Source organism: Xenopus laevis, chromosome 8L (assembly GCF_017654675.1).
Source record: "Xenopus laevis strain J_2021 chromosome 8L, Xenopus_laevis_v10.1, whole genome shotgun sequence".
NCBI lineage: Eukaryota > Metazoa > Chordata > Amphibia > Anura > Pipidae > Xenopus > Xenopus laevis.
Window position 1 is genome coordinate 19,246,033 of NC_054385.1, and position 23,719 is coordinate 19,269,751.

The 23,719-nt window shown below is 39.5% G+C and overlaps 1 protein-coding gene across 4 annotated transcripts in view; it reads left to right on the top strand.

Moving 5' to 3' along the window:
• mvb12b.L (multivesicular body subunit 12B L homeolog) overlaps nucleotides 1–23,719 on the top strand; it is a 234,764-nt gene that overhangs the window by 188,712 nt on the left and 22,333 nt on the right. For all 4 annotated transcript variants that reach the window (XM_041571997.1, XM_018228850.2, XM_018228851.2 and 1 more), the window contains 1 exon segment: nucleotides 15,209–15,303. In XM_041571997.1, coding sequence (XP_041427931.1) covers nucleotides 15,209–15,303 — 95 coding nt within the window.

Genomic DNA, 23,719 nt, shown 5'->3' on the forward strand with positions numbered 1-23,719 from the left:
GTCGGACTGGAACACCAGGTGCCCACCCAAAAACCTTAGACCAGGGGCCCACTCTCAGTACTATTATTGTCAGCGCCGGATTTCTCCCCCGGGCGCCCCAAGCCCCCGGGGTCCTAGCGCCCGCTATCGGCTCGCACCATTCCCCCTTCCCGGCGCATGCATCTTAGCACTGGGGAACTCTTCGTTCCCCATACATTCTAGGATTTGGCTGGGCAGCATGCTGCCCCTAAAACTTTGCCACCTTTGTAGCATCGCCAAATAATCTGGGCCTGATTATTCTTCCTTTCCTCACTCAACTTCTATTCTCCTAGTCTCTTTTCTTTACTATAATCCATTATTCCATCTATTTAGCCTCTTTTTCTCATAGAAATAGGAAATGACTATGAAATAGGCCAAATGTTTAGCAGCATGAGGGCCCACTGACACCTGGGCCTACCGGGACTTTTCCTGGTATCCCTGTGGGCCAGTCCGATGCTGGGACCTAGTAAGGACCTGTATCCCCTCGGCACCCTCTCTCCTGCCTGCACCAGCGCTATCTGATCCATGCACTTGTAGGCACTAGAAAAAAAGGGGGTAACAGAAACACAACTAAAACATTTTTGCAGGGGGGGGGCTGGGTAAGACATGTTATGTCACTGATGGGGCTGACACACTACATAGTTCTTTCACAGAAATTATATATTTTTCACATCAGTCGACGTTAAGTAGGAGCTTACAATGTCATGCACGCACTATGGTTAGTTTAATCAGGACCTGTTAATTGTGCATGTTTAGCCTCAACCTAGAAGCACATGGTTTTGGCAGTCAGACGAATATCAGCATTGTAGATTCTGTTATCTATGGCAGCTGAGTGGTTACAGAAGCATGATTTTAACACAATTGCATGCTTGTATATAAGTCACACATAATATACTCCCTTCTTGCATAGACAGACGAATAAGCCATCTTTATGGATCAGTTTAGAAACTATTGTGTAGTCCATAAGAAAGACCTGCTGATCTCCACTGGATTAAATTGCCATATGTTGGGTTTTTTTCCTGTTCTTTTTCTGCACAAATAACTGAAGGTTGTTTTCTGAACTTGCATCTCTGCAGTTTATGGCTTTGTAGGGAAATTGAATCAGTTTTGTTTTACTCCGCAAATAAAACAAACGTCAAAATAAAATGTATTGTAATCTGGTTGAGTTAAAACGTACTGTGTTCCCTGGAATAATTGAAAGTTCTATTAATGGCTTACAGTAAAACCCAGCTGTCTGTCTGCAGATGTATGACCGAGCTCCCTTGCTTGTAATGAGCGGCCGGTTTTCCCTGACAAGATGTTTATGTCTCTCCAAAACTTATCATGGTTTTACGGCCTGTGTGTGAGAGAGATGTTCCCTGCCACTTATCATGTTTGAGCAGTCATTGTGAGCAAGGAATATTTACTATAGAAATGTAGCGAGGGTTTGGTGAGGATATGAATTCCGACGTAATATGAATTCTGAGTGCATGGTGGTCTCTGTTTCAAATCTTTATAGTATTCACTGGAGCCTCTTTCTTGTATACTGTGTTTTGAGAACTCTGAAGTCTTTTTCTCGATTTACTATCACGTTAAAGGCATATTTCTTTTATGCACAAAACAGTCATTTAACACATTTCTTTTTCATTCCTAAAACATAGAGATATTAAACCCTAGTGGTTCAGAGCTGATGCTATATTAGAAAAACAAAGAGGTTACTTGGCTGTACCACTAAGAACAGTTGCTTAAAGGGATACTGTCATGGGAAAACATGTTTTTTCCAAAACACATCAGTTAATAGTGCTGCTCCAGCAGAATTCTGCACTGAAATCCATTTCTCAAAAGAGCAAACAGATTTTTTTATATTCAATTTTGAAATCTGACATATTGTCAATTTCCCAGCTGCCCCAAGTCATGTGACTTGTGCTCTGATAAACTTCAATCACTCTTTACTGCTGTACTGCAAGTTAGAGTGATATCACCCCCCTCCCTTTTCCCCCCCCAGCAGCCAAACAAAAAAACAATGGGAAGGTAACCAGATAGCAGCTCCCTAACACAAGAGAACAGCTGCCTGGTAGATCTAAGAACAACACTCAATAGTAAAAACCCATCTTTCACTGAAACACATTCAGTTACATTGAGAAGGAAAAACTGCAGACTGCCAGAAAGCATTTCTCTCCTAAAGTGCAGGCACAAGTCACATGACCAGGGGCAGCTGGGAAATTGACAAAATGTCTAGCCCCATGTGAGATTTCAAAATTGAATAAAAAAATCTGTTTGCTCTTTTGAGAAATGGATTTCAGCGCAGAAGTCTGCTGGAGTAGCACTAGTAACTGATGCATCCGATGACAGGATCCCTTTAAAGGGGCAGTTCACTTTCAAATATACTTTTAGTATGATGTAGATACTACGTTGAGTGATGGGTCAGGTAAGGAATCGCTTTGAATTTTAACGTTTCGCCGCTCACAAATGTTTTCACAAAACTGCGGTGAAAATCGCAGTGGAAGATTTGCCGCAACAAAAAAAAATATGCATGTCAAAATTATACGGACACCCATTGACTTTTTTAAAGGAATAGTTCAGTGTGAAAATAAAAACTGGGTAAATAGGCTGTGCAAAATAAAAAATGTTTCTAATATAGTTAGTTAGCCAAATATGTAATATATAAAGGCTGGAGTGAACAGATGTCTAATAAAACAGCCAGAATCCAACTTCCTGCTTTTCAGCTCTATAACTCTGAGTTAGTCAGCGACTTGAAGGGGGGCCACATGGTACATTTCTGTTCAGTGAGTTTGTAATTGATCCTCAGCATTCAGCTCAGATTCAAAAGTAACAGATATGACCCATGTGCCCCCCCCCTCAAGTCTCTGATTGGTTACTGTCTGGTAACCAGGATAACCAGTCAGTGTAAACCAAGAGAGCTGAAAAGTAGTGTTCTGACTGACATGTTATACATCAAATCTCTCCAGCCTTTATACATTACATTTTTGGCTAACTAACTATATTAGAAACATTTTTTATTTTGCACAGCCTATCTATTTACCCAGTTTTTTTTTTACACTGAACAATTCCTTTAATGCATTTGGACATAATAGTCGCGTGCATGTCGCTCATATCAAAATTGTTGCTCTTCACAATTATTTTGACACCCATTGACTTCAATGCGTTTGGCAAATTTTTCGCAGTTTTTGGGAATTTTTTTGCAGTTTGGCAAAATTTTCGGTGAAGCAAAACGGGACCGTCTCGAGTCTGTCTTTTTTTTGCATTTTGGGGTTTTTTTTGTTTTATTTTTTTAGACCGAGCAAAACAATGTGAGTTTCCCAAAAATCAAACAAAAGTTGCACTTTTAACTACTTTTGTTTGATTTTTTGGGAAATTGTTTTGCTTTGTCTATAAATTTGCACCCTCAGACTGGGGTGAACTGTGAGATTCTTCCACCATCTTTATTTATTTTTCCAGTAGGACGTTTGGACCTTTTCATTAGTGCCTTTTCGTTAGAACCATTTACTAACTTTTTAAATTCTATTAATTAATTGCTATTCATGCATGCTTTTCTGCAGCCTAAAACTTTATTAAAAATGGGAGGGGGAATGCTACAATGCTAATGTCACACTGTGGTGGACTTTTAATCAATCTGTGTTGCAATTAGTGCAGCCAGCTTTAGATACAATGAATACAATGTTAGTGGGATCTGCCAATTGAAATGAATGTTTAAAGGACAACTAAACCCTAAAAATGAATATATACTGAACTTATTGCTCCAGTCGAAAGTTTCAGCTTGTCAATAGCACTAAGGATCCAGGACTTCATACTTGTCACAGGGGGTCACCATCTTGGAAAGTGTCTGTGACACTCACATGCTCAGTGGACTCTGAGCAGCTGTTGAGAAGCTAAGCTTAGGGGTCGTCACTAATTATCAAGCAGAAAATGAGGTGGGTCTGTAATATAAGCTGATGCTACAGGGCTGATTATTAAATTCTGATGCTAATTGCACTGGTTTCTGTGCTGCCATGTAGTAATTATCTATAGTAATTACTAATCAGCCTTATATTGTGACATTTCTATTCTACGCGTACTGTATATTGTGAGTAGTTTCCTAAGCTCAGTAAGTGACAGCAGCACAGAGCATGTGCAGTGAATCAACAGAAAAAAAGATGGGGAGCTACTGGGGCATCTTTGGAGACACAGATCTTTACTGCTAAAGGGCTGTGGTTGCCTTGGGCTGGTGCAAAAGCACAAAACATAACGTACAACATTTCTAGTCTACTTCTTTAGTTAAACTTTAGTTCTCCTTTAAACTTTAGACTAAAGTAATGTCAGGGGCACTGCTACCCGGGCTGAGTTTAGAAACTTGGCTGAGGCAGCAAAAAGCTGTTCCTGGTACTTTCAAGAGACCAATTCCGATTTTTAAATTGGAAATTCGCCTCTTCTAGTGCTATTGCTCTCCCTGCAGTAGTGATACAGTCTGCCCTCAACAACCTCCAAGGCGTATTGGTTAGACTTAGGGTGGCAGTGAGTGCCGAATTTTCTTCCCAATTACTGGGCTTCTGTAATTTTTAGGTCAGGGCACCATCTGCAAGAAGTTTGTATGTTCTGCCTGTGCTTGTGTAGGTTTCCTCTGGGTATGCCAATTTCCTCCCACACTACATAAACATACCTGCAGGTTAATTGACACCTGATAAAATTTACTCTATTGTGTATGAATTTGATGGGGACCTTAGATTGTGAGCTCCACTGGGGCAGGGACTGATGTGAATGACGTATAAAATCTGTAAAGTGCTGCGGAATATGTTGATGGTATATAAATAAAGGATGATTATAATCTATATAATACATTAGAGCCATGAATATTCTGTAAAATATATCTTTATGAATGTTAGTTGGTAATGTAATGGGTGCATCATAATGCCATTTGTGTACCATGATCAATTAGGCTTAGATGTGTTATTTTAATGTATCTATTATTATTATTATTAACATGTATTTATATAGCGCTGTATTGTTTCAATATATGAGTTCAGCAGATCTCCCATGACCTCCCCATGGACTTCTAGGGTGCAGACTTATCAAGGGTCGAATTTCGAAGTAATGGGAGTTTTTTATGAACCCCTATAACATCGAAATTCGAATAAAAAAAAAAAAGTCCAACCGAAATTTATCAAAAAAAAAAAATCAGTTTTTTTTGGAGGTGAATATGCCGTTTTTGTTTAAATTCGAATCGTACAAATCAAAGTAATATAATATTCGATCGAATTCGATTCTAAGTTTTTTTTAAATAAACTCCAAATGGTTTATAGGATGTGCCCCATAGGCTAAAACAGCAATTTCGCAGGTTTTAGATGGCGAATGGTCAAAGTAGAATTTTTAAAGAGACATTATGGGGCAGATTTATCAAGGGTGGAATTTCGAAGTTAAAAATACTTTGAAATTCGACCATTGAATTAAAATACTTATTCGAATATCGAATTCAAACTTTTTTTCATCGAATTTGGCTATTCTGCGGTCGAAGTAAAATTGAACGAGTCGGATTGAACGATTTTAACGTACGATCGAATGATTTTTACTTCGACTTCAAAAACTTAGAAAAATGCTGTAGAAGGTCCTCATAGGCTAACATAGCACTTCGGCAGGTTTAATTTGGCGAAGTATTAAAGTCGAAGTTTTTTTAAAGAGACGGTGCTTAGATTATCGAATAGTCTAAGAGATTTTTACTTCGATGTAAATTCCAAGTCGTAATATCCTATTCGATGGTCGAAGTATCAAAAAAATTACTTTGAATTTTGAATTTTTTTACTTAGAAAATTCCCTCCAATTCACTGCGACCCTTGATAAATCTGCCCCCTTAATGTCCTTACATTTTATATAGCACTATGCAGAACGCAGTACATTTTTACAATGCATTAATAGTTGAGACAGGGGGGGAGCAAACATTGCAATAAATTTACACAGTCCCAAAGATTAAGTGCCATGTGTTAAGTGATACAGGAGGAAGGAGGTCCCTGTCCCACAGAGCTTATAATTTATTTGCTGTGCAGTTCCCATGCCTGACACTGCCCTGTGCTTGATGACCACAATAAATCATTGGTTTTACCGTTCTATTTTAATATCCCTCTTTGGAAGGTTTCAAAAGCTGCAGTGTAGAACTAGGCAACCTTTTAAGGGGTTAATGCATTTGCTTGTTTCAACCTTTCGGCTCAGCGCTTAATTTGATGAAGTTTGTTCTAATTACACACACGGAGTGGTTGTTTGTGTCAGCACAGGTTTCAGAAATGATGATTAATTGGAAAGACTGTAATGTGAATGGAGACGTGTCCCGTAATATTTCCTAGTTGATAAAAGGGCCATGTGAGGTGCCTTGGGGAAGGGTGCGTAAAATACTCTTATTTGATTTGCCATATGTTCCTGTGCTGTTCACAGCAGAGATGGTTTTGGATCCAGAATTACAGCGACTAAACCGTAATGCTTTGTCCTGTAATGAAATAATGAAAATTATTATTATACTTCCCCCACCCAATAGATAGAGTATAAGTCATATTCCTGTTATTTAAAATAAATCTCCTTATAGGTTTCTTGGCCAAGTTTTAAATTGTAAAATGAACTGTTTTGTTTGAAGTTCCTTGGATTAGGACATACCCGCAACAATCTGTAACAGTGGCTAGTATTTTGTCTTCACTAATGTTTTTAGACACCGCAACAAAACCCAAGGTACTAGAGATACATAGAAGCAACAAATATATCTATTTTACCCTTTCTAGAAAAAGTGGTTATTTAGAGGCTAGATTGTACCGGTTCTAGAAATATGTACAGACAGGGTCGGAGTGGGGGGCCCAGGGCCCACCAGCGCTGCTGTCCCAGGGCCCCTCTCCGGCCTCCGTTGTTGAGCCGGCGCACTGACGCACTATGCTGTGTGTGTGTGTGCATGTACGGCACACGTGCAATGTTTTTGCCCCAACCACCCGTTAAAAGGGAGGTCTCGGCAGAAAGAAATTTCCAGAATTCGGATCCGGGTGCGGAACTGGGCCGGCGGGGCCCATCGGGTTTTTTCCCGGTGTCCCGCTTGCCCAGTCCGACCTTGTGTACAGATCTACTTTTGGGCTTCAGTGGAGCAATAGTTTAAGAGGCCCATTTAAAAAACCTCGATTTTTTTTTTTCTGGTCGAGGTTTCTAGGGGGAAAAATGTTATTGAAAAATAAAAAAATAAAAAGGTTTTTTTTTTTTAGTGATTTATCATACCAAAAAAGCTGCCAAAAATCCAAATCCAAAAATACCCATCTCAAACCTCGACAGCTCATGTAGAAGTCAATGGCAGATGTCCCTGAAGTTGTTTCTTGACATTGTGATCTGCGCTGGATAATCTGAAAAAAACGGGGTTTTCGTCCAATAATCCAAAAAAAAGTTGCGTTTTTGCAGCGAAAATTGGATAAAATCGAGTTTTCGGGGCATCAGTCGTACAATATGAATTGACGCTCGATTTCGCTGTGATTTTTTAGAGAAAAATCATAAATGAGTTCAATACGCGGAAGGGAGTATACTTTTTCATAAAAAACTAGATTAATTCAAATTTTTATAAATCCGCCCCCTATTCTCTACAGGCCTTTCTACCTTATGCATCTCTTAACGTGCGCCTCTGTGTTAATGTGTATAACTATTTCTATTATTGCAGTGTTTGTTCCCTATTAGTAGCACTATAAAGATATTTTTAAATGTATAGGTCTGCCACCCATTGTCAGTATTTAACTAATCGGCTTTATTAAAATGCACAGAATCATCACTTGAAGTTCTCCAATATCTTCTGAAGAAGTAAAGCGGGGAGCACAGCAGGAGGTGGGGCAGGGAAAGGATGGTCAATGATCAGGATTGGTATCTCTGTGATTGGTTAACAGGATTTCTCTTGAATATACTTGTTTTGGACTCACAGTATCATGGAGAGATCTGTACCAGAGTATAATGAAGACTACTGGGAATTAAATCAAGGAATGTATAGCTGCAATACTAAAAGGCATCATTTTTATATGTAAAACTCTCATTAAGGTTGCTACTTTTTGTGCAAAATAATTATCATCCCCCTTATATTATAATTCTTCCGTTTAAAGGAACAGTAACCCCAAAAAATGAAAATGTTTTAATGGAAAGACAGTATAATGTACTGGTGTCCTCTGCTGGCAAAACTGATGTATTTGCTTCAGATAAACAACTATAGTTTATATAAATAAGCTGCTGTGCAGTCATGGGGGCAGCCATTGAAACGCAGGACACACAGTAGATAGATGATATCTGAAGAACCCCATTGTATGCTATAGAGCTTATCTGTTAGGTGCTGTGTAACCTGTGCCTTTTCTCTTTTTTTAGCTTTGAATCGCTTCCCCCATGGCTACACAGATGATTGTTTATATAAACTGTAGTAGTGTTTTGGTGTTACTATTCCTTTAAAGGATAAACAAGCCCCTTATTAAAAAAAACCCTACCCCGCATAGACCCCCTCCCTCCTCACCCCCAGCCTAGCTGCTACCCCAGGCAAATGCCCTTAACTTTTTACTTACCCCTCTGTGCAGATTCAGGGATCACCGTTCACGGCAGCCATCTTCCGGGTCTTCATGTCTTTTTTTTGCAATTTCCGTCGATTTTGGCGCATGAGCAGTTGTCGCAAACCGGAAAATTGCTTCAACTGCGCATGCGCAGCTCTGCCGGTCTCATTATCAGATTACCGAAGACCCGGAAGATGGTTGCCGTGAACTCTGATCCCTGAATCTGCACCGATTTTAATAAGAGGTTTGTTCCACCTTTAAGGAAGATATTCGCCTTTTGGTGCACAAGCCACTTCCTCATTACTCATTAGCATGGTATGAATGTATTTGTTGGCGATAAGATTCCTGCAATGCTAATGAGGGAGGAAGGGAAAAAGCATGCACAATTCTCTGGCTCCTTCCTTCTACACGCCGCTATCTCTGCAAGAAGTAATGGAGGCAGGGGTCAGCGCAGGAGACATAAATTCATTACCAGATTTAAAAGTATTGATTTTTGCTAACAAGTCCTTATTGTCAAAATGCTTATTTATTTTGGCATTAGGAACTTGCTGAAGACTTGTGCACCAAAAGGTTGACATCCTCTTTTAATAACACTTGAATTAAACATCTTTTTAAAATACAATTGCAGGAGGCAACCCTAGCTCTAATCCTTTCTACCCTACAACCCACATAATTGCCATTTTTTTGCTCACGCACTTCATACCATCAATTGCCGCTATCTCCTGCATGTGAGAAAGTTCTTTGGCCCAGTCATATTGTACTTTCAAGTATAAAGGAGATCGGCAAGCACTCCGGACGCCTCTTTTGGTAGGTAAAATTCAACTTTTATCTCAAACACATTAAAACCATAATGTCCTGACGCGTTTCATATCCAGACGATACGTAATATGCCTACGATTACGTATTGTCTGGGTACGAAACGCGTCAGGATATTATGGTTTTAATGTCTTTGAAATAAAAGTTGAATTTTACCTACCAAAAGAGGCGTCCGGAGTACTTGAAATCACACACACCCCTTGTTACGGGTTCGGGGCGATGCACCCGGACCACTTGAGACGTCGGGTGAGTGTTTTTTCCATTTTCCACAAGTGACTTCATTTTGTATTCTACGCTCAAGTGTTGGACCTGGGGTTTTTACACCCAGGTCATGTTTGTTACAGGGTGAGAGAGGTTTTGTTACTCATCCGATGAACATATATTTATCAGATATTTTACTATATTACTGTGCAGCTTTAATTTCCGTTGTTAATTTGTACCAGTCATATTGTACCATTTCCGTTCTGTCAGATACAGGGTCCTTGCCGAGGCCCCTGCAGCCTTTTTACACAGTAACAAGGTCTTTCTTTATTACACACAACAGTTGGGGTATTTCATCTGCAAGCATGAACTGGCACCAATACTTTTACATCATAGTCTTAAGCTCCCCATAGACGCGACGATTCTTCTTGCCGGACGACCGATTTTAGGGAAGTCAGACCAATCCTTCGAAATTATCGTGTGGTTAGTGGGAGTCGAACGATTGTACATCTTTCGAATATCGAATCGAATATATCGAATATCTGTCAGGAAATTGATCGGCCAGGTTAAAAAATCTTTGTCGGTCCCAGTGCAATCTATCTATGTTTGCAGGGCCAAGCAGGCAGCTCCCCTTTGTTTTCCTGGCAAATTGGTCTTTTTAGTTGATGGTCAATTCGTACGATCGTTCCGAGAAAATCGTGGTCTCACGATGAGGATCTGATCTTTTAAAAATCTCAACATCTATGGCCAGCTTTACTGTGATTTGGTAGGCAGTGCAGCAGTTTGAGTTTAAAAGTTGAGTGCCCCCCTGAGCCTTCAATTACTATATTATACCAAACATAGCATGAATACTTTCTCAAAACAGTACTGATATTTTCATCATGAATTTTCTGCTAACCAAACCTTTATGCCCTGCAAAAAAAAAAATGTCACATCAGTTATCCCAGAGGCATTATACTTTTCCTCCATTGTTAATAAAGGTGAAAGAGTGTCAGGAGAATGACCAAAGTCCTATTGGCCACCACGGGTTTGGGTATTAGAGCAGTTCAAAGTCATGGAGGAATGTGTCTTGGTATAATGCAGCATTGAAGCATTTTAACTACAGACTAGAATGAACAAATGGCTGTAATGAGCCAAAAACATGTCTCCCAGTTTAATTTGAATTTAATTACATGTCCTCATTTGACACGTAGCCTTGTCAGATTTGAGATCTGAAACAAAACAACACACACTTTGCTTTCCTCTTTTCATTAATAAATGAAAAACAGATGTAAACCAGCAGTTTGATCTGTTTATTTTCTTCCTCCTGTTTTCCTTCCAGGAGTCTGTGTGTACAGGCAGCCTGCATTTACGCCAGTGTATTTTAGGCCTGGAATAAAATCAAATAATGTCTGTTCATGTTACAGTATAACATAGGTTAGGTGGAAAGCTGTTTTTTTTTAATATTAACCATACATTTATGTTCAGTTTTCCGTTTTGTGTATTCAAGATCTTCCTAACATGATCATACAGAACTTTTAAACATTTTATTATTTTTACTTCTCCTCTTTGTATATGTTACAGCCCCATTATATATTCTTATATGTATGTCACATTGGAGATGGTTCACTGTCCCTTTAAACGGGTTGTTCGCCTTTGAGTTAACTTTTAGGGGCAGATTTACTAAGCTCGAGTGAAGAATTCGAATGAAAAAACATTAGAATTTCGAAGTATTTTTTTTGGGTACTTCGACCATCGGATGGGTCAAATTTGATCGAATTCGAACAAATCGAATGATTCGAACGATTCGAAGTAAAAATTATTTGACTATTCGACCATTCGATAATCGAAGTACTGTCTCTTTAAAAAAATACTTCGACTTCATACTTCGCCACTTTAAACCTACCGAGCTGTAATGTTAGCCTATGGGGACCTTCCCTAGCACTTTTCTAAGCTTTTTTTGATCGAATAAAAATCCTTCGATCGATCGCTTAAAATCGTTCGATCGAAGTATTTGCACTAAATCCATCAAATTAAATATTCGAATTAGAAGGATTTAACTTCGAGGGTCGAATTTGAGGGTTTTTTAACCCTCGAAATTCGACCCTTGATAAATCTGCCCCTTAGTGTGATGTATAGAATGATATTCTGACACCATTTGCAATCGGTTTTCATTTTTTATTATTTGTGTTTTTTGAGTTATTTGGTTTTTTTTAATCAGCATCTCTCCAGTTTGCAATTTCAGCGCTCTGGTCGCTAGGGTACAAATGACCCTAGCAACCATGCATTGATTTGAATCAGTGACTAGAATATGAATTGGAGAGGATGTGAATAGAAAGAGGAATAATACCAATTACCAATAACAATACATTTGTAGCTTTACAGAGCATTTGTGTTTAGATGGGGTCAGTGACCCCATTCAAAAGCTGGAAAGAGTCAAAAGAAAACCAAAAGATTAAAAAAAATTAAAACTATAAAAAATAAATAATGAAGACCAATTAAAAAGTTGCTTAGAATTGCCCATTCTATGACATACTAAAAGTTAAATAAAGGTGAACCACCCCTTTAAAACAAAAAGATTATAGCTTCTGCTATTAAGGGTTTACAAAAGCTGCTGCCCATAATAAATCCTTATTATAATAGTGGTACAGAGGTCTAAGCTCAACCCAAAAAACTGTTTTTGGTATACTGAAAGAAACTTTCCAGTATGTATGTATATTTTTATTTGTAAAGCGCTCCTTGAGGGCAAAGCACTGTACAACAAAACAATAAATTAGTAGTAACAAACAAGGGGTCTTTGGAATAAAAAGTAATAATAAGTGCATTATTAGAAATACAATTCACATAAATATAAAAATATAATTACAATACAGATGAAGTGCTCAGTGTCAAGGAAACAAAAGGCTAGAGGACCCTACCCCTTAGGGCTTACAGTCTAAATGAATTATGTAAACATTTTTTAAAGTTATTGGTCAATGTAACTGGCACTGAAAATCAGATTTGTTTTGTATTTTCTTTGGTTCTGAACCTTAAAACAGTATAGCGGCAGTACTGGTATCTGCTATATTGATTCAGGAGTCAGGACTAGGAATGCAGCAAACATGATCAGCCTGGAATTGCTCAAATTAATAGAGTTTTTCGAGCGAAACCCACCAAAAAAAGAACCCCAGCATCAGGAAGGATATTAACATTGTCAGATGGTTGATGGGACCTTGGTTACTGACTTCTACATGACCTTGACAAGTTTGATCAGGTTTTTTTTTTATCCCCCAAAAATTCAGAGTTTTTTTAAAAAAAATTTTTAGTTTTGAATTTTTTGGGAAATCACAGCTCGACCTTTGATAAATGTGCCCCTTAATGTTAGTACAATTGTTCTGATTTAAATTAAGAACACATTAACAACAATTTGGACATGTAAGGGAGAATTGCTTTGCTTGGCAAATAGTAATTCTGCTTATGTTTCAGCTATCTTCGTTCTCCGTTTAGATACTGTTGCTTTGTCTTTCCTGCATCTTGTATCATTAAGCGTGAGTTAACAAGATGCCACTCTCCTGAGCACTATTGCTTTACATCACTTGACGTGTTTTCTTTTCCTTTGCAATCGTCTAAGGCAAATATTAACATTAGGATTTAGTGTCCTGTTGAATGACTTTACTTTTCCTTTTACAAAACCGACGTGTAGATTCCCATATTTATCACTACTCTAAAACCCTTCCGGCACTAGTGATGGGCAAATTTTGGGCGTTTCGCAGAAAAATGTGTTTTTGATGCCGGCGTCCGTTTTTGACGCCGGCACAAATTTGCTGGTGAAAATGCGCCGGCAATTTTCACAGCAGTTTCGCAAATTTATTCGCCGGCGGCAAATTGCGGGAATTCACCACGAATTTGCGCCTGGCAAATAAATTCACCCCTCACTATCCAGGACTTCAGTTATATTCTCTTGCAACAGAAATTGTTAGTAGTGAGCTAACATTACTGGTGTCTAAAGTAAAGAGCCATTATTAAGTAAAGACCCACACTGTTCTTATCACACTTCCATATATCTGTGCAATGCGTTTCCCATGTACTTGGCTATATGCAAGAATTTTTTTGCATGGTCCTTTTGCATTATTATTATTAATGCACTTATAAAGCATCAACATATTCTGCAGCACTGTGCAATAAATGGGTCTATAAATCGAACATAAAGAATTACGTACATAACAACCAATAAACGATACAAGAGATGAAGCGGGCCCTGCCCAAAAGAGCTTACAATATAAAAGAAAAAGGGGTTAAAGGAGAAGGAAAGGTTAAAACTAAGTAAGCCTTATCAGAAAGGTCCATCTAAAATATACCAGTAAACCCCCAAAGTAGTACTGCTCTGAGTCCCCTGTCAAAAGAAACACTGCAAGTCTTTCCTTCTATTGTGTACACATGGGCTTCTGTATCAGACTTCCTGCCTTCAGCTTAAACCTCATTGCCCTGGGCAAGAGCATGCTCAGTTTGCTCCTCTTCCCCACCCCCTCCCTTCTTTGCTGTAATCTGAGCCCAGAGCAGGGAGAGACTCAGGCAGGAAGTGATGTCACACCATGTTAATACTGCAGCTCCTATCCTAAACAAACAGAGAGTTTCTAGAGCTTTTTACTCAGGTATGGTAAAAGATTCTATAGAATAAATATAGCATTCCAGCTTGCACTATTGCAGCTAATCTATTGGCAATAAAATGCCTCCGTAGCTTTCCTTCTCCTTTAAGACAAGTTGTGGGAATGGGCTAGATCAGAAGTAAGCAAGGTGAGAGATGTGGCATAGAGTATTTAAATTAGCAGCAACCCTGAAATGATGCTATTTTAAATGAGGGTAGTCTTCTCTAAATAGATGTGTTTTAAGGGATCTTTTGAAGATCGAGAGAAAGTCGGACAGGCTATGGGAGCAGCTCCTGCAAAGATTGCATGGCCTTTGCCGCATAATAGACACTTCTGCAGAAAGGACTCACTATGGTAAAAAGAAGCCGCTTTTCTAAGTAGTTGTTTTTATTTTATAAAAGGCCATTCAAACCCCTGGCCTTTGGGTCCAGGTGATATGTAAGTGAATAATTATAAAAATCTTTCCTAATATAAGTGACAAATATATTTTAAGACTATGGTGACATAAAATCTTGTTCTTGTTTCCTTCTTCTCCTTTTTAAGTAACTTATACCCATCTGTGCTGACCATTTGTGGATTTAGAAAACAGTAGAGCTTTCTTTCTTGCAAGTATAGTTCTTCTGAAGAGAATATAATCATGTAGATCTGCAGGGCCAAATAGGCACCCATGGTGCTGTGCCTACGGGTGATAGCTTTAGGGGAGCTGCCCTCGGGTGCATAGAAATAAAATAAAATGTAAAAAAAATTCCCTCCTGTGAAAGAGATGCAAATATTTGAGAAACATCTCATAAATGCATGTTGCAGGACTGATCTGCTGAACCTACCCAAGGTGTTGCAAATCAGTGGGAAAGGTGTTTATTTTATTTTACCCTCTGCTAGTTTTTTTTTTATACATTTCCTGGAAAGCCTCTTGATACTATTAGTCTCACAGTCCCAGTGAACATTTTTATAAAGGAATGCAGAATTTATGGTGTAGCATTTCAATATCTTTTAATATAGACTACACTTCCCCACATGATGTCATTGGGTTTTATTTATTCATTCATTTCTTTTTCGTCTCTTTAGACACATCTCACTCACGTTACCTGCCACATTCCGGGGAAGGAATAACACAAGGCCGGATTTTGAAAATCAGCAGTCCAATTTATATGCAATATCAGGTGAGAATTTTGATGTTTAATATTTTACCATAGAATTTGTTATTGCTAAGGCATCATTTAACTTCTTTCGTGCAAAATCCATACTAGTTAATCTTTTCTTTCTAAGTGGGATTATGCGGCCAGCCAGAACTTCCTAGAGGATTAGAAATCACCAATGCATTTCTTTAGCCCCAGTTATTATCCTACATCCCTTGTATAATGTAAAGCTGGCTCTAAATTGATGCAGTTAACCAAATCTGTCTTTACTGTAAAACATGGAGAAGGTGCAGTCAAAGCCAATATGGCAGAACCCTATAGCCTTTAATTCCCTGTCTAAACCTCTGGTCTCTGTCTGTCAGGTTGCAGCAGAGATTCCTAGAAATAAAGCATAAGAGCTGAACATAGGGACAGTATAGCCAATGAATTCAGTGAATAGCACACTGAGCATGATTAGCCTGTTTAATTATGTAAGATCTTGAGAGCAAACAGAACTACTATGTTACTATGTTTCTCCATGTTTGGTTCTTGTGAGGTTCAAAATTAGATCATCAGTATGCAACCCCCATCCTTCAACCTGTGTTGTGACTGTTTTGTTAGCAGGAGTCCATTATGCAGTGGTTTTATCATTGCACTGTGATCTAATTATCTACGTTGCAAGGACCAAACATATCCTCAATCTAACTTTGCTTAGTTCAAGAAATCACAAAAGCCATGGATTTTTTTTGCAGTCTGGCAAAATTATGTTTGGCACAAGCCCTCTTCATTGCACTCTTTAAAAATGGGGTACACTGCTACTTTTAACGCACAAATTTTCATGGCAGCAGGAGTGCCAGCTGAGTTGATATTTTCATCTTTATGGCTAAAATACCTGTGTTCTACTCGTAGTGAGAACCTGTAGTGTAGCAGTTGCAAGTGGAAGAAGACCAGTAGCGTAACTAGATATTACTGGGACCCCCGACACATTATTTCTCAGCCCCCCCCCCCAAAAAAAGCCTAGATGTTGACCAATATTTATTGAAATTATATATGAAAAAGGGCCTCATATACTTCCTCATATACTTCCTGGGTCCTATGCAGCCACAGGGTCTGCTTCCTCTGTTGTTACACCACTGAAGAAGACTGATAAATTGTGCACAGTTAAGTCTAAATAAGAACTAGGTATTATAATGGCTAAGCAGAATGACCTACTTACTATACTAACAGGTTTAAACTGTGCAGACTGGCGTTTCCAGTCCACATCATTGCACTGTTTTGCTTTCATGGCTGTTTTACGCAGGAGAGCAAAAAGCTGTGTATCCATGAGAGATGGAGTATGTGCCAAAGGCCTATTCATCAGCACGCCATCATACAAGGCAGGGATATAGTTGTAAGAGAAAGAGATCAATTGTTGGCCATTCCTCTAGACATGAAATTTGCTGAGCCTTCTGAGTAGTAGATCAGTTGTAATAGTCAAAATTCTCTTATTTTTACTTGGGAGAGTTGTAGAATGCTAAATAGTGTGTGTTGTGTATACTGTATACTGCATAATAAATTGGATATAGTGGATGTGGTAAATTAAATTAAAGGGACCCTGTCATCAGAAAACATATTTTTTTCAAAACGCATCAGTTAATAGTGCTACTCCAGCAGACTTCCACACTGAAATCCGTTTCTCAAAAGAGCAAACAGATTTTTTATATTCAATTTTGAAATCTGACATGGGGCTAGACATTTTGTCAATTTCACAGCTGCCCCTGGTCATGTGACTTGTGCCTGCACTTTAGGAGAGAAATGCTTTCTGGCAGGCTGCTGTTTTTCCTTCTCAATGTAACTGAATGTGTCTCAGTGGGACATGGGTTTTTACTATTGAGTGCTGTTCTTAGATCTACCAGGCAGCTGTTATCTTGTGTTAGGGAGCTGCTATCTGGTTACCTTCCCATTGTTCTTTTGTTTGGCTGCTGGGGTGGAAAGGGTGGGGGGTGATTTCACTCCAACTTGCAGTACAGCAGTAAAGAGTGATTGAAGTTTATCAGAGCACAAGTCACATGACTTGGGGCAGCTGGGAAATTGACAAAATGTCTAGCCCCATGTCAGATTTCAAAATTGAATATAAAAAAATCTGTTTGCTCTTTTGAGAAATGGATTTCAGTGCAGAATTCTGCTGGAGTAGCACTATTAACTGATTCATTTTGGAAAAAGTTTTTTCCCCATGACAGTATCCCTTTAAGGGGAAAAAATCAGGATTCATGTAAAATATACTGTATTTCCTCCTATCTGGTGGCAGAATTATAGGCATCGTGGCAAGTGGACTATGTGACCAGTAGAATGTTGCCCAACATTCTGAGAACAAAGGGGACTTCTCATTTAAAAAAAAAAAAATAGCTAGGAAGTTAACAGGGCATAACAAATCTCCAAAAGTACCCACTATCAGCAAATAGACCATACATTTAAGACTCACAATGGCAATATCAAAGCAGATAAAATATTACAGTTTATTGCGCATAACAATTCCCAAATGCAGTAATCCTAGGGAAAAAAAGATATAAAATACAGTCAGCTGGCTTTTAATCAACAACCGTACTTCATAACAAGGATATCCGAATATAGACTTTAGATCAGTAGCCTGCTACCAGCATTACCCACTAAGGATAATGAAACCATGATATGTAGAAGACCCTCTGAAACTTGACTTTCAGCCATATAGGTTCTATATCGTCTGCTGTAAACAACTTGTTTTGCTTAAATGAAAAATAGGATTTTTACTCTCTAATATAATTTTCAATTATTTTACAGTATTTGTAAATGAATGTGTTATTGGAGGCAATATGTGTCACTTGCAGAAGAAACAACCCAGCTCTCCTCTAGCAAATTTCTTGCATTAAAAAAGGCATGAGGGATGAAAACATAATTTTACTTTATGGGTAAGGCCTTGAGTATGCAGTGAAATTTGGGACTCCATTCTTTAAAATGGATATTAATGAGCTGAAGATGGAGGCTTTAAACTATGAGGGTAGACTGTCAGGACTGGGTTTGTTTTCATTGGAGAAAAGCTGCTTGCGATGGGAGCCCCCTTCTTTTAGATTTGAGGAACAGAACTTTCATGTGAAGCAGCAAAGGTGGTTCTTCATGGCGAGGGCAGTGAAGTTGTGGATGCCCAGTTGGCTGAAGTTTGATGGCAGATTCTATTAGTGGTTTGGATGATTTCTTGGACAAGCGTTATATCCAAGACTACAGTAATCTAAAGATCTACAGTTAACATATATAATATATATATATATATATATATATATATTCCGTACGTAAGGCTGCTGCACACACTTAAAAGGAGATAATGCCCTGGTGCTAACATGAGTATTATATATAGTTTCCAAGAAATGCTGTTGCACTCTAGGGGCTTTTGCAGTAAAAAAAGCTTTATTGGAATCAACGTTTCAACCCTCAATGGGGGTGTATATATATATATATATATATGTGTGTGTGTATATAATGTTTGTGTGTATAAATCAGTCTATAAGTGTGACATTTAAGGGGCTTGAACTTAAATAAATCATCCCTTTTGATGGATCCAGCAATGAAGCCTCTCTGGCAGAGTTTAAATTTAAAATTCCTCTGATAGCTCAGCTGTCCCTCTGAACTTCAAAACTGGTTCATTCCAGGCAGGATACACACGGTAGATTTTGTGTTGTAATAAAGGATATTTATTGAAAGATGGGTTATCTTAAAAGGAGCATTAAACCTTAAAGGAGAAGGAAAGCTACGGAATGGAGGTATTTTATTGCCAATAGATTTGCTGCAATAGTGCAAGCTAGAATGCTATATTTATTCTGTAGAATGTTTTACCATACCTGAGTAAAAAGCTCTAGAAGTTCTCTGTTTATTTAGGATAGCAGCTACCATATTAGCTTGGTGTGACATCACTTCCTGCCTGAGTCTCTCCCTGCTCACTCATAGCTCTGGGCTCCGATAACAGCAGGATAACAGAGAAGGGAGGGAGGGGGAAGAGGAGCAAACTGAGCATGCTCACGCCCGGGGCACGGAGGTTTAAGCTGAAGGCAGGAAGTCTGATACAGAAGCCCATGAGTACACAATAGAAGGAAAGACATGCAGTGTTTGTTTTGACAGACAGCTCAGAGCAACATTACTTTGAGGGTTTACTGGTATATTCAGGTGGACCTTTCTGATAAGACTTACTTAGTTTTAACCTTTCCTTCTCCTTTAAAAATGAATATGGCTAAAAAATGGCATGTTTTATATTCTGAACTTATTGCACCAGCCTAAAGTTTCAGCTTGTCAATAGCCGCAATGATCCAGGACTTCAAACTTGTCAAAGGGGGTCACCATCTTGGAAAGGGTCTGCGACACTCACATGCTCAGTGGGCTCTGAGCAGCTGTTGAGAAGCTAAGCTTAGGGGTTGTCGTAAATTATCAAGCAGAAAATGAGGTTGTTTGTATAAATTACTAATTAGCCTTATACTGTGACATTTCTATTCTATGTGTACTGTATATTGTGAGTGGGTCCCTAAGCTCAGTAAGTGACAGCAGCACAGAGCATGTGCAATGAATCAGCAGAAAAGAAGATGGGGAGCTACTGGGGCATCTTTGGAGACACAGATCTTTACTGCTAAAGGGCTGTGGTTGCCTTGGGCTGGTACAGAAGCCCAAAATATAATGTACAACATTTCTAGCTACTTCTTTAGTTACGCTTTAGTTCTTTTTTTTGTAGTTCTCCTTTAACCTCTACCTTCCTGCCCCATACACAGATGTGCTGAGTGGGCACTGAGATCTGTAAATGTATTACATAGAGAGAGAACCTTCAAAATGTTATTATGGTTTATTTCATTGCCTGGCCCATGGTGGGAAGATGGACTATCTGTCAAGATGGAGTGTCTTGTGCACATATATCTATATTGTGCTAATGGACAGGAATTGGTGTGAGCCAAGGGGTACAGGTTGCCTTTTATTCTTTGTTATGAATCTAGTCTGTGTTTTCACTCCCTTGAGAAATTAGTGTAGCGGATTGGCCTTGATCAGAGGGAGGAGAGAAAAGATAATTATCTGCACAATTTTTCCAACAAAGGCTGTGAGTTTTTATGGTTCTCTTTATAGATGAGCATACATTACAGCATTGTGTTGCTAAATGTGTATTAGACTAAAGTGTTCCCATTGAAATGTGCTTTGAATTGAGAAATATCTATTCGGGCATCAGGGCTGTATTTAGGTGAAGTGCTGCTGTAGGCACTGGACCTCTGCCCACCTCTTCCTCCTTTGCTGATTGGCACCTGTATGGCACCACTTTATAAAGGCCATGAAGTGTTCCTTTTATAGCTGTGCCCAGGGTCAGACTTTTGATTCGGCCAGACCCGCTCCCTGGACTCCTCCTCTTTTCCCTCCCTGAACCCAGTCGTGTCCGTAACACAACCAGCAGCGCCAATTCTGTCATGGGAGCAGCCTGAGGTGGCTCCTGTAATGCTGCCCCCCTCGCCAGCTCGGGAGGGAAGGCAGGAACACTAGTGCGGAGAGCAAAATTCCGCTCTCCCGCAATAGTACAGCCAAATTTCCGGTTTAAAAACCGGAAATTCGGCTCTTAAAGGTGCAGGAGCGGCTTTCTGCCGCCCCTGGAAACCTCTCTGGCGCTGCCGCCTAAGGCAAGCGTCTCGGCTCGCCTCATTGGCGGAGCGCCCCTGATGACCAGGCCTGGATTTCAGGGTTCGGCGCCACTGGGTCCTTTTTCCGGCACCCGTGCGCTCACCCCCGCGTGAGCGTTTGCATGCTTCACAGCACTGGGGATGATGCGTACAGGAGTACGTATCCGGACCAGGGCCGGATTTAATCTTTTCGCGCCCCATAGGCCGCCTGGGTCCTAGCGCCACCCACGAACGCAAAACCCCTGTGCAAGCGTATGCGCCCGTCTGTAGTCTGCAAGGTCCTAGCTCCCGCATTTGGGCACATTCGCTGCAAATGCAGAATCCCCAGTGCTTTTGTAGATGCGGCTGGGCAGCATACTGCCCCTCAAATTTCACCGCCCTACGCCCAGGCCTTTGTGGCACCGCCACAAATCCGGGCCTGCCTCGGGCTGCAGTTGGCAGCGTGCCACCCCTAAAATCGTGCCACCCTAGGCCCTGGCCTTTTTGGCCTTGCCACAAATCCTGGCCTGAATGCGACTGATAAAGGTACGCACAAGTGCGCAGAGGGGGGCTAGGGGAGAAAAGACTTTGCGGCTGGGGATGCTGGCTGTGCCTGAAGTATTCCGTATACACCCGCCTTTAATAGTCTGCACCCTAAATGACCCTAAAAGGGGTGTCACAATTGCAGAAAATATTTATTGCATTATGCACAGAAGCATGGTGTTTGCTAATGTCTCTCCTCATCTTTCCTGTGTCCAACACCAACTCTTCCAGACAGCAGGTAACGGTGTGGTGGTTGTGTGTGGGGGGGGGGTACCCGTGCCTTGGCTTCCAAAATCTTGGCAGGGCTCTGTGACCTTTTATAATACTGTTGAATGCCTATGAAAAATAAGATAGTGAGAATGAATAATAGCAGCTTAGGGGAGACTGAAAGTGCAAGCTAAACCAGGCTGCCACAAAATAATGTTTATATGTACTGTTATCTTCAAAATATTATAAAGGCTGTTTGCAACAAGGAAATAAATTAAAAATGCACATTTTGTTTGGGATTTTGTGCAATAAAACCACAACTTTTATTTCTGTTTCATTTTCCAGTAATGTGGAAATAAAAGTATTGATGGAAGTAAATCACTAATTACAGCACTGGAGATCATGTACAAGTTCCCTTCCATTGCAATTCCAATACTCCAGGTTTACAAGGACTGTACCCTTTGCGTGTAAGATTGACCAGCTCATAACTACCACTTTTATCAGAATTAAAGGGCCATGGCATTGCACACGAATAAACAAACATTAATGGACAAAATACATCAACCTGAAGAGCTCAACAACTCACTTAAGGTTTTATTATATTAATTCCTTTAAAATTTCTAACAGTCTATCCAGCATCAGAATTACATAGTGACACCACAGATTTGTTGAGGGTGTGGGTTTGGAAGTAGGCAACTATCTCAAAGTTTTTGTGGTCTGCGCTGTGTTCAGCCTGAAAATCTGACTTTTACTGGCAAAAAATCGAGCGATTCGGGTTTTCATTTGATTTTATTGAGTTTTTGCACGATCCGATTAATCGAGTTTTTTATTAATAAATAAGCTAAAATCGGGCATGGTTTGATCTTTTTTTTTTTTAAGAAATATGAGATAAATTTAAATTTTTCTAAATAACCCCCCTTGAAAAATTTTAGCCATCTTTTGTATATTTTTTTTTACCTAGTTTTGGGGCATACAGAAAGAAATGAGTTATTTCATATATTATGCTAACTAAAGAGTTATTTGCAGATATTGTGCTTGGCCAGTCAGTGGGTAACTGTGCACTGTATCTATATGGCAAGATAATGCTTTTTGTTTTTGGCATTTTTACCAACAATTTAAATAACATGTTTCTTAACTGGGGGGTGGAAGGAGGTTCAGCCCGACTTACTGTTATGGCGAGATTTTATATCATTCCAATTTGCTATAGAAAAGCAGAGGCAAATGCAATGTATTTTAGATGTATATTAACGTATCTTGCAGGTGCAAAAGATTGTACTGTATATAGTATACATAATATTCTGCCCCCCTTGAACTGAAGTCGAGATCAGGGTGGTGGAGAAATACAAATAAAACAACTGTTTATCACCATCTTCTGGCTAAAAGGGGTATTGCAGAAGTGCTCTCTTTGCTGTTGTAAAATTCTCAGCATCCGTCTTCCCAGTCTAAAGCTGGCCTGCAATTGGATGAACAATCGGACATCACCATCTCCCGACCTGCCACAAACCATTCAGATCAAATAAAGTAGTAAAAGAACAGCCGATGTTCTACCCTGACAGCAAATGTGCAAAAGTTACATCCGACAAAAGCTGGTGACCGTCTCCCACTTATATCGGCAGATCGGCAATACGTGCAGAGATATTATCGGTATCTGATAGACTGATAGACATGGACACTCCACACACAGTCCGAAAATCGTACAAAACAAAGATTTGTGCGATCATATCTGCACGTCTATGGCCAGCTTAAGGCTATTAGAAACTTCAGTTGATTGGGTTACCTTAAAGCATATCAGTAGACGATATCAAGGAAGAACAAACCATACGGTAGGGACATTGTGAATACTTTATACATATTAGGGCATTCATGTTCTTTGCTGCTGAGGACAAAGCAATTTTACATGTCAGAAAATTCTTTCCAAGGCAATTTAGCACATTTTCCGTCAATGTGCTTTAAGAATACACAACATTAAAAGAGAAATCTGTAGACCTGGATTTGTGATAATGTCAAATGCCGCTTATGTAGAAATGGAACAGAAACAGCCAGGCAGATCCAAGTTGCTCACCAATTAAACTATTGGGAAAAAC